The sequence below is a fragment of the Cynocephalus volans genome, chromosome 2, assembly GCF_027409185.1.
Source record: "Cynocephalus volans isolate mCynVol1 chromosome 2, mCynVol1.pri, whole genome shotgun sequence".
Taxonomy (NCBI): domain Eukaryota; kingdom Metazoa; phylum Chordata; class Mammalia; order Dermoptera; family Cynocephalidae; genus Cynocephalus; species Cynocephalus volans.
Genome location: NC_084461.1, coordinates 210,604,419 through 210,618,321, shown reverse-complemented (window position 1 = coordinate 210,618,321; position 13,903 = coordinate 210,604,419). Strand labels below are relative to the sequence as shown.

The window sequence follows — 13,903 nt, the reverse complement described above, 5'->3', positions numbered from 1 at the left end:
CACCTCTCTGGCTGACCTTTGTCAGCTAAGTCCTCCCCTCCCCTGGGCCATCTCAGACACTTACGTGTTGACAGTATCTCTCCCAGCAAAAGTCCCCACCCCCACCTTCTGGCACCTGAGGCCCATCTAAGTGAGGGGCCTTCCGTTTCAAAGGTGTCACCTGCGTTCTTTCTGCAGGTGATTGTCTCTGGTCTCCGATTCCCCATTGGTGTTATAAGCTGTGAGGGGTCACAGTTCCCGGCAGGGAGACGAGGCCTGCACACCCCCACGAAGGGCCTTCTCTTCCCCATCACTCTCGCTGTCCCTGCCTTCACTCTCCTCTTACACGGAACTCCTGGCAGGGGGTCTTGCACCTCTCTATACTCCTAAACTGCCCACACGTAGATGGTCAGTGAACGGTTATAAATTAACATTGCCCTGTGAGTTTAATGATGAATGTGAAGTAAAAGTGGTCAGTAGAGTGCGGTGTTATAACACCAACGTCAAGGATTCAGTTCCCTGCATGGGCCAGCCGCCAAAAAATTTTTTTAAAAATACAACAAAAATTTTTTTTTAAAAAGTAAAAGTGGACTTGTTGCCTGAGACAGTCCCCTCCTGGCCCCAGGTCAGTGCACGCTCAGGGGACATCTGGGTATAGATAATACTATAGACTTATTTTCTTTGCCAAGAGTGTAATGAAGTTGCAAAATGAAACCGATTCTGTCCTAAACCTTCTCTCTACTTCTTTTTTTTCAAGGAACATGCCTTTGAGAGCAGTCAGAAATATAAGGAAGGAAAATTTATTATTGAGCTTGCCCACATGATCAAAGACAATGGTTGGGAGTAAAGTGAAAGCTTCCCACTCTCCTTTGAATGTCCTTCTGTGAAAGAGACTGTGAGTGTGATGGCCATGGAGGAGCATCCTGATGACGCTCTGTTTCTTGAACTTCAACCTCTCAGGCTGGTCCCCTGCTTAGCTCTTGACACTCGAAGGCCTCATGGCCATTTCCCTGGGTAAGGCGTCCCCTCTGATCTGTGTCTTCTTCGTGAACATGTTGTTTCTGAAAATTTTCAATATTCTTTTTCGATCTTCTCAAGATCTAGAGAAAGAATTAGACAACTGATGACTTCTTCACCTAGTTCATACCTTCTTTTGACCTCTGCCTTCCACATCATGTGGCTGTGCTTTTTCATGTTTGATAGAAACCAAGTCAAGTCTCCAAAGACCATAGGGACTGGGTCTCTGTAGAGAGCAGGCCTTGCCTCTCCTTTTTTAGAGTAAATGTATTGTAGCCCCCCTTTTTTTTCTAATTTGCAAAACTGCAAATTGATTATTTCTCTTATAGATGAACTGTTAAGGCATTAAGAATATTCTAGGTTATCTCACTTGGTTAGAGCGCAGGCTCATAACCCCAAGGTCACAGGTTTGAATCCCTGTACTGGCCAGTCACACACACACAAAAAAGAATCTTCCAGAAGCAGTCAACAAACTTATACACCAAGGGTATTGGGGTTTTTTTTTGCCTGTTCAAAAACAGAGGACACCACTGATAAGATTTTAGATAAGGTATAAATAGAGAAATGAGTCAAATTGTAACATCTTGTTTGTTTGTTTTTGGTGGCTGCCTGGTATGTGGATCCGAACCTGTGACCTTGGTATTATAAGGCTGTGCTCTAACCAACTGAGTTAACTGGCCAGCCAGAACATCTTGTTTAAGCCAGATCAGTTAACTAGAAACCCAGTGAACTAGTCATTAGAGAAGACTGTCCCAGGGGCCGCAGAGGCAGTGTTACTGAGGCAACAGCCTCGCAGGGTCTGGTACCGGGGGTAGCACCCTCATCAGTCACAGCAGCCTGTGTGTCAAGTAGTCACAGAGTGGCTGGTCCATGTAGTTACAGAGTAACACAGGACTGAGTAAAAGTCAGATTTCATTTTCTACCCTGATGTACTTGAAGAAAAAGAATTATTTTCTCATATGAAAGAGGCCAGACCCAACTGAAAAGACTTCAAAACTTGAGATTTGCCAGATTGTTTAAGATATTTTCAGGAAAGGCTAAAGTTGCGAGACAGGTTTAAACTTTGTAAATGAAGATGTTTGGTTTGCTGGCAGTATCGCACCTTGCTGCCTGCTACATCACATGGACTGACACAGAGGGGACTTGTGTAGTCTCCCAGGTCCTGTGTGCCTGCCCATCCATCTGGGCCTCTGCAGGGCACTGTGCAAGGGTTTGGCCAATTTGCAGAGAATGGAGGCCAAAAGCCATGCCCAGATAAGTTTTGGCTTTCAATGTTTTGTAACCTGACTCAGGGCAGAAGAGCAGGAAAAGGGCCTAGGGAAGGTGAGAAGCAGGGAGATAGGAGAGCAGTGTGCAGATATTTCTCAGCCTGGAGATGGCTCTGAAACTGCCTTCATACGAGGCTAGCTAGTGGCAGCGAGTGCAAGCTGGCTGAGGACAGTAGGAAAATGTCCCATACAGCTTTAGATACCCCTCCCTGACTCCAACCCTCTCTGCTCCCTCCCAACCCACACCCCCTGGCTGCCACAGGCTCTGGCTCACTGCTCCCTCTATAGCGTACCTTCTGGTACCATCTCCCTGCCTGAGGCTCACAGCCTTGGAACATGAGGAATGCCACTGCCGTGAGCCCAGTGGCCTGGTGGGCACATCTCTGAGACACATCAGCTTAGCTGTGGCAAAAACTACTTTAAGCACATCTACAACCTAGAAATTTTCCCTAGAAAGGAAGGAAATCTTTGCACAATTCAGCAAGCCTGTGTGTTTGGCTGTGGCCCCGCAGGCTGCTTTCTCCCAGAGCTAGTTGCCCCTGCAGACTGAGGCTGCCCAGCCCGCCCTGCTGTCCCTAGGTCCGTGCAGCTGTCCGTCCGGAGGCCTTCCTCAGCATCCAGCCACTCCCCACGACAGGGGCCTGGCTGCTGTGATGTGAAATCTGAAGGTGCTTCATTCATGAGCTGGCACATAAGGTAGCAATGTCTGTGGCTTCAGTCCATTGTCTGAAACTGTGAAGGGGCTGAAAGACGCCTTTCTTGATGGGAGATAAGTACTAGTGGCTGAAAAAAAACCAACCCTTCCCTTCCAGTCGTCATTCCTCTTACAAGTGGGGACTTGGCTTTGGAGGCTCCCAGAAGACATGGGGAGATGGTTGGGGGCTCATGCTGTCACCGACCTGCTGGGGCAGCCCAGCTGGAGGGCAGCCCAGCTCCTGGGCACGTTTCCAGAAGATGCTTCATTTAAATGGAAGAGAGAATCTTCTGAAATTCTTCTGACCAACTTTTGTATATACTAAAATTATATTTAAAGCTTTTATATGTTCTGGGCAAGTTTACTGCTCCTTCAATTTGAGCACTTTGGTTTTTGTATTGTCTTTTGTGATGGCATTGATTGAAAAATTTTTACTAGTACTTTTTTTGTATTTTTTTGGTAACTGATACCAGCAAACCTTCTATCACTTTTTTCGTTGGTTTTCTGCAAAATACAAGCTCTTTTTAAACCAAATGAACTGACTGTGAGCTGGCTTCCAGGGATGTGATATTCACAATACCATAACCAGATGTGCTGGTAAAGTGCTGGACTGTTCCACCCTCTTAAATTCCTAAATAAATATCATCCCATGACTTCTATTAAAATTTTCTTTTTTAATTTTTAAAAATTTTTTTATTTTAAATAGCAGGAGGGGATGCCAGGATTTGTAGATGCATTTAACATAATGGAGTGTCTCTGGCACAGTACATTTGCTTTAGAAATGTGGTTTAGTTTTGTTGCCATTTTATACAGTATTTTTATACCTCAACACTTTCATGCTTGATGGCATCTGTCAGATACTAGAAAGGACCAGAAATGAGAATCTTTCCATAAGTCCTTTAATTTATGTGATGACCTCATCAGGTAATTACAAAATCCAAGTTGTTTTAACATCTAGAAAACTAAAATTTAAGCTCTAAAATGAACTACAGAAATGTGAACCGTCATTTGTAAACACCGCTCGGCGGGCCTAGCCTCTGCCTGGTGGGGGTGGGCGTGGGGGCAAGTGGTGAGGCTGTGTGGCCCATACCTCAGGGCAGGTGCAGGCCACTGGGTAAGGCTGGACTGCCAGACAGCGACCTGGGGACAGCCAGAAGCTTTGCCTTAAGGAACAGGACCACCAAGCTCGAGCACACGCCACCTTCAGCCTCCTCTGGCCGTGCTGCCAGCCCTTGGTCCTGTGTCTGTGTAAGGTTTACAAATAAAGATTCCAATGTCAAACATCTCCTTTTAAATTGTGCTCGTTGTCAACGGGCTGAGCCCTGGTTTCCTGCAGCACCCACTGGGACCAAAGGGCTGTCGGGTCTCGGCGCTCCTCCAGGAGCTGGGGGCTGCTGCAGTCCTGCTTCTCCAAGCTCACTGCCTGGTCGGGGGCTTCGTGTGTGGCCGGAGAAAAGCATAATTACAGTTAGGGAGACTGCACCTCTACCATCCTGACGTGCTGGCCATCCCTCCCCTGGGGTCATGGCCTCTCTGGCACACGCCCCGTGCCCTCCCGGGTGCTGGCTTGGGCCTGCAGTTTCAGGTTCACCTAGGCGCTCACCATGTCCCCTAAGCCCCACCTGCTTTTACACATGTGAGTTTATCAGGCAGCAGCTGGACAAGAAGGGACTGGGGACAGCCTGGAGGAGGGCAAGGGGGTGAGGGAGGGGATTAGAAGGCCATTCTAGAGCCAGAGCCCTGCTCACAGAAGGGGCAGCTGCAGAGGGACAGGCTGGGGAGGAGGTGTCAATGACTGGTGCAAGGCGAAATGACAGTGGGCAGAGCTGTGTCACGAAGGTCCCTGGGCAGTGTGTGGAGGTGGGCGAGGGGCATGGGCGGGGCAGGGAGGCTCTGCCTGCCGTCCAGGGAGCCAGGGCTCGGCCTGTAGCTTCAGCATCAGAGATGGGAAAAGAGAAAAACCAAGAATCAAGCTTAAGTCCAGTCCTGAGAGCCCCAGCAAGGGGCGGTGGAAATGGCTTTTGAAAGTAACACTAAGGCTGGAGTCCAGGGTCCTCCACCTCCAGCTCCATCAGAACCCCTGAGGGTTGTCACACCACATCCCGAGGAGCCCCAGCCCCCGGAGGCTCCAGTTCAGGTCTGGGCTCTGCAAATCTGTATCTCTAACAAGGTGCCAGGTGATAGCGCTGGTCAGGGACCCATGCTGAGTAAACAGGCTGTCCCTAAGATGACGGAAGAGGGATTAAGAAAACCAGATGGGGACACGATCCCTCCTCACTGTCCCAGCCTGCACCTCAGGTTTGGTCTAGGGACAGACCCTGTGCTGGAGGTCCAAGAAGTGGGCTCTGGCTGGGCCCATGCCTTGGAAACAGGGCCTGGCCACTTGGCACCAGGTGAGGAATAAGGAGGCTGTGGGCTCCCAGGGGCCAGGAAAGGGGACTCAGGCAACAGGCAAGAGCTTTATTGGATCACAGCCTGTAGGGTAGGCTTATGAAGGCAGAAAGCTCAGGGCCCTGCAGCCCTGTATCCGTACCAGGATCTAGAGCATCTGGCCTGTTGCTACCAGGAGCTGAAGTCCCCAAAACCTCGGCTGGGCTTTTTGGCCACAGGGGCGGCTGTACTGGTTGATGGTTCTTCCTCTTTTACTCGTTTCCTGGGAAGAGAACCAGATTCCAGCTGCCGGGCAGGCATCAGGCCCCAAGCTGGGAGCCCACACCCCGAAGTGCTGCAGTCTTCACACATCCCACGTCTACACATGGCCCCCCAAACACACATCACTGCTCCCATGTCCCCCAAATCTTGATCTCTGTGCACAGGTGCAGATCCCCTTGGCTGCAGTGGTCCCCAGGACACACAGTCACTGCTTGAGTCTAGTGCACGTGGCTTTCGCCTCCACCAGGTTCTGACTCAGGGCCATCAGTAGGTCCTTGTAGAGCACTGTTAGATGGGTCCCTGCCTTTTGGAGGGACACATGGGAGAGGCCAGCCCCATCCCACTCACGTGGTGGCCGGGTTGATGTACTTGCCCACCCCCTGGCGGTACGTCTGGGGGCCCTGGCTCCCCGGCTGGGGCTGGCTGGTCTTCACATTGGCCTCCGGGGCCGCCTCGAGCTGTGTCTTCTTCCGCTGCTCAGCAATCTGTGGCAGAGCAGGGCCGTGGCTGACCAGGAGCCTCAGGCGGGGACGGACCCTGGGTTTGGGGGTGTGAGGGTCCCTCCTGCCCCAGCGAGGAAGGACTTGCCTGGAGCCCTCCCCGGGGGCAGCCCCACGTCTCCCTCACCTGAGCATCGGCCTCCTCATAAGGGTCCACGAACACCGTGGTGGCGTCGATGCGGATCTCCTCCTGCCGGCGGAAGGGGGCTGAGGGCTGGTGCCAGCAGGCTCCTCCCTCCCGCCCACCCAGCACCAACCGGGCAGTGGTCCCTCTGGTCTCCCTGGGCACATACCTTAGGGCGATCAGTTTTGGGGTCACTTTCCACATTCTCCATGGATGTCAGCGTGTCAAAGCCCCCAACAACCCTGCAGCAGAGGGATGGAGGCGGGTCTGCACGTGCCCAGGCAGGATATCCCACAAGGGCCACACAGTCAGACGGGCCCGGCAGGGCTCGGGGCAGCAACTTAGCTGCGAGCCAGGAGGGGCCACAGGAGAAATGAGGGGGGCCAGGAGACCACAGCCCTGGCCAAACCCAGCTCCCCGCCACCTGGTTTTGTAAATCAAGTTTTATTGGACAGAACCCCACCCGCTTGCTTCCATGCTGTCTATTCTGTTTCATGCTGCACCAAAGAGTACTTGTCACAGAGACCGTGTGGCCCACAAAACTGGAAATACCACCTGGGCCTTTACAAGAAAAGTCTGCCAACCCCTGGACTAAGGGACCAAGAGCAAGACAAGATGTGGCCCAGACTTCCGATTCGGGCACTATCAAAGTGCCCAGAGGTGGGGGGCGTGAGCCGGACAGGGCAGCTGGCCCAAGCTTCCCCCTCTCCTTAGTCCGGCAGGTCTGGAGAGCCAAGCCACCCCCACCCATCAGAAATGCCCCAAGTCCCCACTCCACATGCATAGCCACAATCCTCTGGGGACAGGCAGTGAGGAGGTGCCCGCTGAGGAAGGGACCCGTCCAGCTGCGCCGACACCTCAGGTTCCACGCGGCCATTTCTCTTACCGCCCAAAGACGGTGTGCTTCTTGTCCAGGTAAGCACAGGAGCGGAACGTGATAAAACTGGGAGAGGAGGACAAGGGTTAGGGCAAGCCCGTGAACTTCTCCATCCACTGCCTTGTCCTGCCACCGCTGGGTACACAGCCAGAACCCCCCCCACCCCCTCCACAGCCTGTTCTGGGAGCCTACCACTGCCACCCAGGGCAGGCTTTAGCCAGGGCCGCCCAGGTAAGCTGAAGGAGAAAGCCCCAAGCACCCTGCCCCAGCTGCCCCAGCCGCTGCCAGCCTCCCGGTGGGTGGAGCCTGCGCCCAGAGCCCAGGCCAGAGGTGGGCCGATGGGGCCTGCCCTTGCAGCTGCTCTGGAACAGTATGGGATTGGAGTAAGGGGCAAGTGGGAAACCAGAACCCAGCCCTGCCCCATCGAGGGACTAGGTAGAGGACCAAGGCTGGGAACCGGGAGAAAGGAGGCAATGAAGCAAGGATGGAAACAAGAACCGTGGGTAACTGAACGGGAACAGACCAAGAAAATGTCACATCTAATTTGGCATCAAAAGGAGATGAAATTAAAATACCCGATGACACCAACGTGGAGGACGGGTGGTGGCTGGGAGGAAAGCCTTTGACAGACAGGGCTTGTCCGGGAGGAAAGTCGAGACGTTACCTAGCTGCTCAAGACTTTAAACAGATGCACTTCTTGACTTAAATATCTGACTTCCAAACCAGGAGAAAGAGAAGAGGAGGAAATGAAAAGAAATATAAAAGAGGATGACTAGAAAGTACAGAGGAGAGGGCCGGGAAGCAGTACCCTGACCGGAAGGTTAAGTGCGCACTTCCGACTGTCAGGATGAATTAAAACAACCAAAATGCAGGCGTGTGCCCTAGAAAGACAGCCCTAGAATGTGACAATCTGAAAGGCTGAAAGTGAAAGGAGGGAAGGAGACAGTGGACAAGAGATGAAGGCAAAAAGCGACCTGGGATGTGTCATAGTGAACAAGGGCAGGAAGCCATTCTCCGGAGAGGGGCAGGTGGCACCCTTGTCCCCAACAGCCTGCACAGACTCGCTGGTGAAGGACACAGGACACAACCACCAAGTGCATGGAACACACATCACCCAGCCAACTGGGGACACACTCCTGAAATCACCAGGTTGAACCACACATGAGGCCACCAGGCGAGTCTCCACAGATGTCAACCCCGCAAGAGTGCAGACCTGAACTCTGACCTGCAAGCGGTGCTCTCTCTTGCTAATTGCTAACACAGTTAAGGAAGCCAGAAAGAGAATAAAATAAAACTGAAGAAAATAGGAAGGAAAAGAACAATGAAGGGGAAAACAAAGATGTAACAGAAATTAAAGTCTGAAGTTCCTTAAAAGGACTGAAATAAGCAAACCTTTGCCAAGAATTGTCAGAGAAAGTACAAAACAATATCAGAAGAAAAAAAAACGCGACTGATCCACCAGCAGTTTTATAAGCTAGTTAAACTGAAGAGTTAAAATATAATAAAGTGACCCCACCCCCAAACAGCAGCAAAAACAAACCACGTGCCCGAACTACATGGAAATCAGAAACAGTCCTAGACCATTCCTGACTAAGAAGAAGTTAGAGGGGAAACTAGAAACAACCAGCAAGCAGTGGAAAAGGGATGTGCACCTTCAACAGCCGCAGGCAGACCCAACTATCTTCTATGGCCAAGAGCAAGACATGAGGTTAAGAAAGTGGAGAGACCCCAAGGTCAAGGGTTTGGATCCCCATACCAGCAGCTGCAAAAAAAAAAAAAAAATGTGGAGAGAGAGCAGACACTGGGAAGAGCAATTAAAGAGAGACACGGAACACATCACACAGAAGGTAAAAACTGGTAAGCTCCACAGAAAGCACTGAGCTAAACAAGAAAGACAAGTGCCACGAGGAAAGAGGCAAGAGGCGTGAGCTTGGATAGAGCAACAAGAAGAGCACATGCCGTCCTTGGCCAGCTGCTAACAGCTGACTTCACTGTAATCTTAACTAGAAGGCCACAGCCAGTGCAGCTCCCAGCACACAGTGGACACGCCCCTCACACCAAAACCTGATGGAGCCAGTCCACAGCCGGTAGAGTGAGCCACAAAGCAGCGACAGGCCAGGGTTTACTCCAAGAATGCCAAGTTGGAAAGGCCAGGCTACTCGGTGGCTGCATCCACAAATTCCAGGAGGATAAGCAAAGCGTAGGATCGTCATAACAAATACTAAGAAAAAGCCTCTGGAAATTCAGCCACCTCTTCTAAAATATAGGCCTAATGACAAATGTCATCAGATGGCAGAAAAGCACTCACTTAGGAAGGCAGAAGTGGCCACTCTGCTGCTTCCTAACACGGCTGCCAGTGTTGTGACCTGACTGATGTGCACACCAGGGGAGTGAAGAGGAGGCCACATCTCACTGGCAAGCTTGAGCCTCTAGAAAACCCAAGAAACTCTTATAAAACTACCTGAATTATAAGAGAATTTGATAAAGTGGCTAGTTATAAAATAGAAATTTTTCTTTACATGAGCAATAATCCCCTAAAAGTAGGCAGAAAAAATCCATTTACAAAAATATTACAAATTATAAAATTCTTTTTTTTTTTTTTTTTTTAAAGATGACCATTAAGGGGATCTTAACCCTTGACTTGGTGTTGTCAGCACCACACTCTCCCAAGTGAGCCAACTGGCCATCCCTATGTGGGATCCGAACCCGTGGGTGGCCTTGGTGTTATTAGCACCACACTCACCCAAGTGAGCCACGGGCCAGCCCCAAATTATAAAATTCTTAAGGAGTAGCTTTATCTAGAAAGGCAGAGGACCCATGTCAAGAAAACCATAAAATCACGGCTGGCCATTAGCTCACTTGGGAGGGCATGGTGCTGGTAACACAAGATCACAGATTCAGATCCACATACCGGCCAGCCACCAAAAACAAAACAGAGAAAACTATAAAATCACATTTTAAAAACTGGTTTTTTTTGTTGTTGTTTTGGCAGCTGGCCTGCATTAACAAATAAAAGACGTATCCAAAGGGAAAGTCAAGGCACATTCTTAGACACGTCTATCCTTCTGAAACACGATGCCTGGCCTTCCTGCCACAGCGGCGCTCCCCACCTGCTGACACTCACCGCACACCGCAGGGCCACAAGCTCTGCCTTGGGTCTCCTGTGTCTTTCCGGGCACCTCCCTGCCCAGGCTGCCCCTGCACACTTTCCTCCTCCCCACGTGCTGGCCTAAGAAGCTAAACTCCCCTGGCACAGCCTCCTGGCCACACACACACACTCCCCACCAGCATAGCCTCCAAGAGGCCTTTCTGGACCTCCCAGTAATGACTGGCTCTGTCCTCTCACAGCACATGCTCCACGTGCAGTTCTGCCTGTGACTTGCTCAGGGGCTCCCCATTTGAACACAGGTGACACTCAGTTGATCCAGGACCAACACACCCTTTAGGGAGAGACTGCCAGGAAGAGCTGTGAGTCACCTCCCCAGGCCTGCCCCACAGCCAGCCCACAACCAAGACTCACAACTGAGACTTGTTGCTGTTGGGCCCCGAGTTGGCCATGCTGAGTATGCCCCGGCCTGTGTGTGAGAGGTTGGGCCGGAACTCGTCTTTGAAGGGCTTTCCCCAGTATGACTCCCCACCTGTAAAAGAAGAGCTCAGCTGGCGGTGAGAGTGACTGGGCCCAGCTGGGCCAGCCCAAGAAACCCAGTCCCAAGGGGCCTCAGGCTCTTGCTGGGCCTTGTCTGGGGCAGGAACACCTTCCAGGACAGCTCAGGCCCTGAGGCCCCCTCAGCACCAGCTCCCCCTGGAGCTCCTGCACCTTCACACAGGCAGGAAGCAGCTCATCGTCCCAGCCCCACGTGGGGCCTGCCCCAGGACAGGGACTAAAACTCAAGGCTGTAAGTCACTACTGCTCGCGCTATGCTGGGCTGAGGTGTGCGCTTGGGCCAAGCAGCTGCCAGGCTGAGTGGGCTTTGAGAGGTAGCAAGGTGCCCCTAGGGCCCAGGGAGGACGCAGTACATTCCCGTTCCCCTCCATGTATCCTGTGGGCCTCGCAACCTCACAACCATCTCAAAATGAGAAAACCAAGGGCCAGCCTGAGGGGCACTGCACACTGGCAGCCCACCTGTGCTTCCACCCCTGGTCTATCAGATTCTGTGTCCGGAGCTCACTACACAGCCCCTGCCTGCCTCCCCCTCGCCCTGCGGAGCACACCAGACCTACCCGTGCCCGTGCCTGTGGGGTCGCCCCCTTGGATCTGTGAGCAGAACAAAAGCCAGTGAGCAGGTCGTATCCGAGGCCCCACTCCCCACCGCCCACTCTGACTAAAGGACTCCCCCACCCCCCAGATGGCTCCACGAGGTCTGAGCTCCTGGTGAGGACAAGGGGCCCTCCCAGGCCACCTGTCTGCATGAACCCAGTTCTGCCTGGGCCAGGGACTCACGGGCCGGCCTGCAGGTTCCCTGACAGAGGGTTCACCTACAGGACAGCCCTGCCCCCATGGCCTGGCCCGGGTGCCCATCTGTGGCCAGCGCTGACCCGCATCACTCACCACAAAGTTCCTGATGGATCTGTGAAAGATGGTGCCGTCATAGTAATGTTTCTTGCAAAGCTTGATGAAGTTTTCACAGGTTTTTGGTGTCTGCAAAATAGCCCAATACTTCCTGTGAGGCACGTGGGAGCCCACAGCAGGGTCATAAAAGCCACATGGAGCCTTTGTCACATGGCAGACAGGCAGCTGCTTGGCGTGCAGAGCCTCGAGCCCTCAGTCTGCTCCGGCCCCAATGGGTAGGGAAGGGCCCATGAAGCTAAACAATGGGCTACTGGCCACTGCGTGACTGGGGTGAGTGCCGCAGGGAGGAGGCACAGGGCAGCGGGGTCGGCCCCTTCTCTGGGTACGTGTGTGTACCAAAGGGGTGCTGTGCCGCTCACAGGGCCCCTCTCAGGAGGAAGCAGGGGGCACCACAGCTGCCTCTTGGGGACAGACTGAATTTTCTACCAGCACATAAGAGCTGCCACTCCCTGTCTGAGACACGGCTGTCAAGTGGCACCCACCAGGTCGCAGTGCAGCTCCAGGTTGAGGTCGCCCCTGCTAGTGTGCAGCCGCACGTAGCCCTTCTTCTTAACAAACTGGTAGCGCAGCACGTCCTCATCGATGGCAGCTGTGAGCAGAAGCTCGAGCTCCACAGCCACCCTCTACCCGCACGGCAGCCCCTCCACGCCCAGCACCACCGGCCTCTGACACACAGGCTTAGCACCAGGGCGCGGCCCCAGCCCTGGGCCAAGAGCAGGGCTGGAGGCCGAAGGTGTACCCTGGCCACACAGGCTCGCCTGTCCCCATGGGGCAGAGGCTGGCAGTTAAGGGGGGAAGCTGGGAACACCTGGACATAGGCTGGGGTGGGCAGCGTGGGAGTGGAAGGACTTGGGGCTCAGGTAACAGTGGGAGCCACTGACAAGCCTAGGCAGGTGCCCACAAAACCACCAAGGCAGGGGCCACAGCAGCACGGGAGGGAGGAGCCTCCTGGCCCAGGCCTGGTACTCATCACATACCCCCACAACATGAATCCCACCTTCCAAGAGGTCCTGTCTCCACACGCCCACTCCTGATCGCCTGAGAGACCATGCAGTGCAAGCACGACTGAGCAAGGCTGAGGAGGGCAGGCGGGGAGGAGGGCATCCACCCTCTGCCACCATTAAGTCGCACTGCTGGTCACTGGAGAGTCAAAGGCAGCTACCTGCTTCGTGCGTGGTCTCTGGAACCATGGCTGTGGAAGTGAAGGAGGCACTGACCTTCCCCGTGGAATAGTGCGCCTGTTGAAAAAACCATGGTGGCAGGTTAGCAGTGCCCTGGGAGGCCACGGATGCAGGCACCACCAGTCACATGCCGCCACTGCCGCCCAGGCCTTGCACAGAGCCCCTCCTCTGGGAAGACTTCCCTGACTACTGCCCATGGGGCCAGCAGGGCGACCCAGCCCACATCGGCTCCCTCTGAGGGCCTACAGCTGGGAGCCACAGGACCAGAGGATGAGGGCACAGCGATGGCAGCAGGAGGATGCCAAGGCGGGGCCACGGTGGGGGTGGGAGCCACGGGGGAGCCAGGGCGTCAGCTGGCATGACTCATGTTGTTACATCAAACCCTGGAAAGGAAATACCCCACAGGACTGGCTCCCTCCAGGACTGGGGTAGGAGTGACTTTGTGTTTCTTTTTAAAGGTTCCAAATTTTCTACAGTAAATATATTAACTCTTTAATTGGGAACAAAAAGCCCCAATAAATGTTATTTTTAAAATCCTACATAAAGAGAAAAAAGAAGGCTTTCTCCCCATCAGAAGAAAATACACCAAAGCACTAAGGGCGGCTGTGGTAGAGTGGGCGGCTGCGGACAGCAGCCTTTCTTCTTTATACTTTCCAGGGCTGGCCACTCAGCTCACGCGGGAGAGCATGGTGCTGCTAACACTAAGGTCATGGATTCAGATCCCATACCAGCCAGCTGCCAAAAAAAAAAATTCCGGATTTTCCTGGATAATTCCCCTGGGCTCCAATGCACCAGGCTCTGTCCAATAGGAGTAGCTCTTCGGCCCAACAAAGGCAGACACAAATCCCACACTATGGCTCAGGGAACCACTATCCCCCTCAGCATCACAATAGTCCCTGAAATACCCACCATCTCCCTCTGGATCTGCTCTGGGCATCATGTGGCCAGTGCCTGTGCACCCAGGGGGCCACGCCCTCCTGGCCACCATGGACTCACATGTCCTGGGGCTGCTGTGTCACAAGGCACAGAAGCAGCTTCCAG

At 53.2% G+C, this 13,903-nt stretch overlaps 2 protein-coding genes across 4 annotated transcripts in view; one reads left to right on the top strand and one right to left on the bottom strand.

Annotated features, from left to right (window-relative positions):
- The window catches only part of YPEL1 (yippee like 1), a 24,793-nt gene extending 20,569 nt beyond the window's left edge, over positions 1-4,224 (top strand). Inside the window, exon 5 of the mRNA XM_063085676.1 lies at positions 737-4,224. Coding sequence (XP_062941746.1) covers positions 737-826 — 90 coding nt within the window. The 3' untranslated portion in view covers positions 827-4,224. The remainder of the gene's footprint in view (positions 1-736) is intronic.
- Positions 966-13,903, bottom strand: part of PPIL2 (peptidylprolyl isomerase like 2) — a 27,351-nt gene continuing 14,413 nt past the window's right edge. Inside the window, exons 11-21 of one of the 3 annotated variants that reach the window (XM_063085675.1) lie at positions 12,844-12,919; positions 12,164-12,270; positions 11,661-11,750; positions 11,333-11,366; positions 10,632-10,749; positions 7,121-7,177; positions 6,404-6,476; positions 6,238-6,300; positions 5,959-6,095; positions 5,492-5,611; positions 966-1,079 (exon numbers count right to left, since the gene is read on the bottom strand). In XM_063085675.1, the coding sequence (XP_062941745.1) occupies positions 5,518-5,611; positions 5,959-6,095; positions 6,238-6,300; positions 6,404-6,476; positions 7,121-7,177; positions 10,632-10,749; positions 11,333-11,366; positions 11,661-11,750; positions 12,164-12,270; positions 12,844-12,919 (849 nt within the window). In that variant the 3' untranslated portion in view covers positions 966-1,079; positions 5,492-5,517. Of the gene's footprint in view, positions 1,080-3,669; positions 4,203-4,311; positions 4,393-5,491; positions 5,612-5,958; positions 6,096-6,237; positions 6,301-6,403; positions 6,477-7,120; positions 7,178-10,631; positions 10,750-11,332; positions 11,367-11,660; positions 11,751-12,163; positions 12,271-12,843; positions 12,920-13,903 lie in introns of those variants that run through there. The other 2 variants (XM_063085673.1, XM_063085674.1) reach the window with 2 other exon arrangements.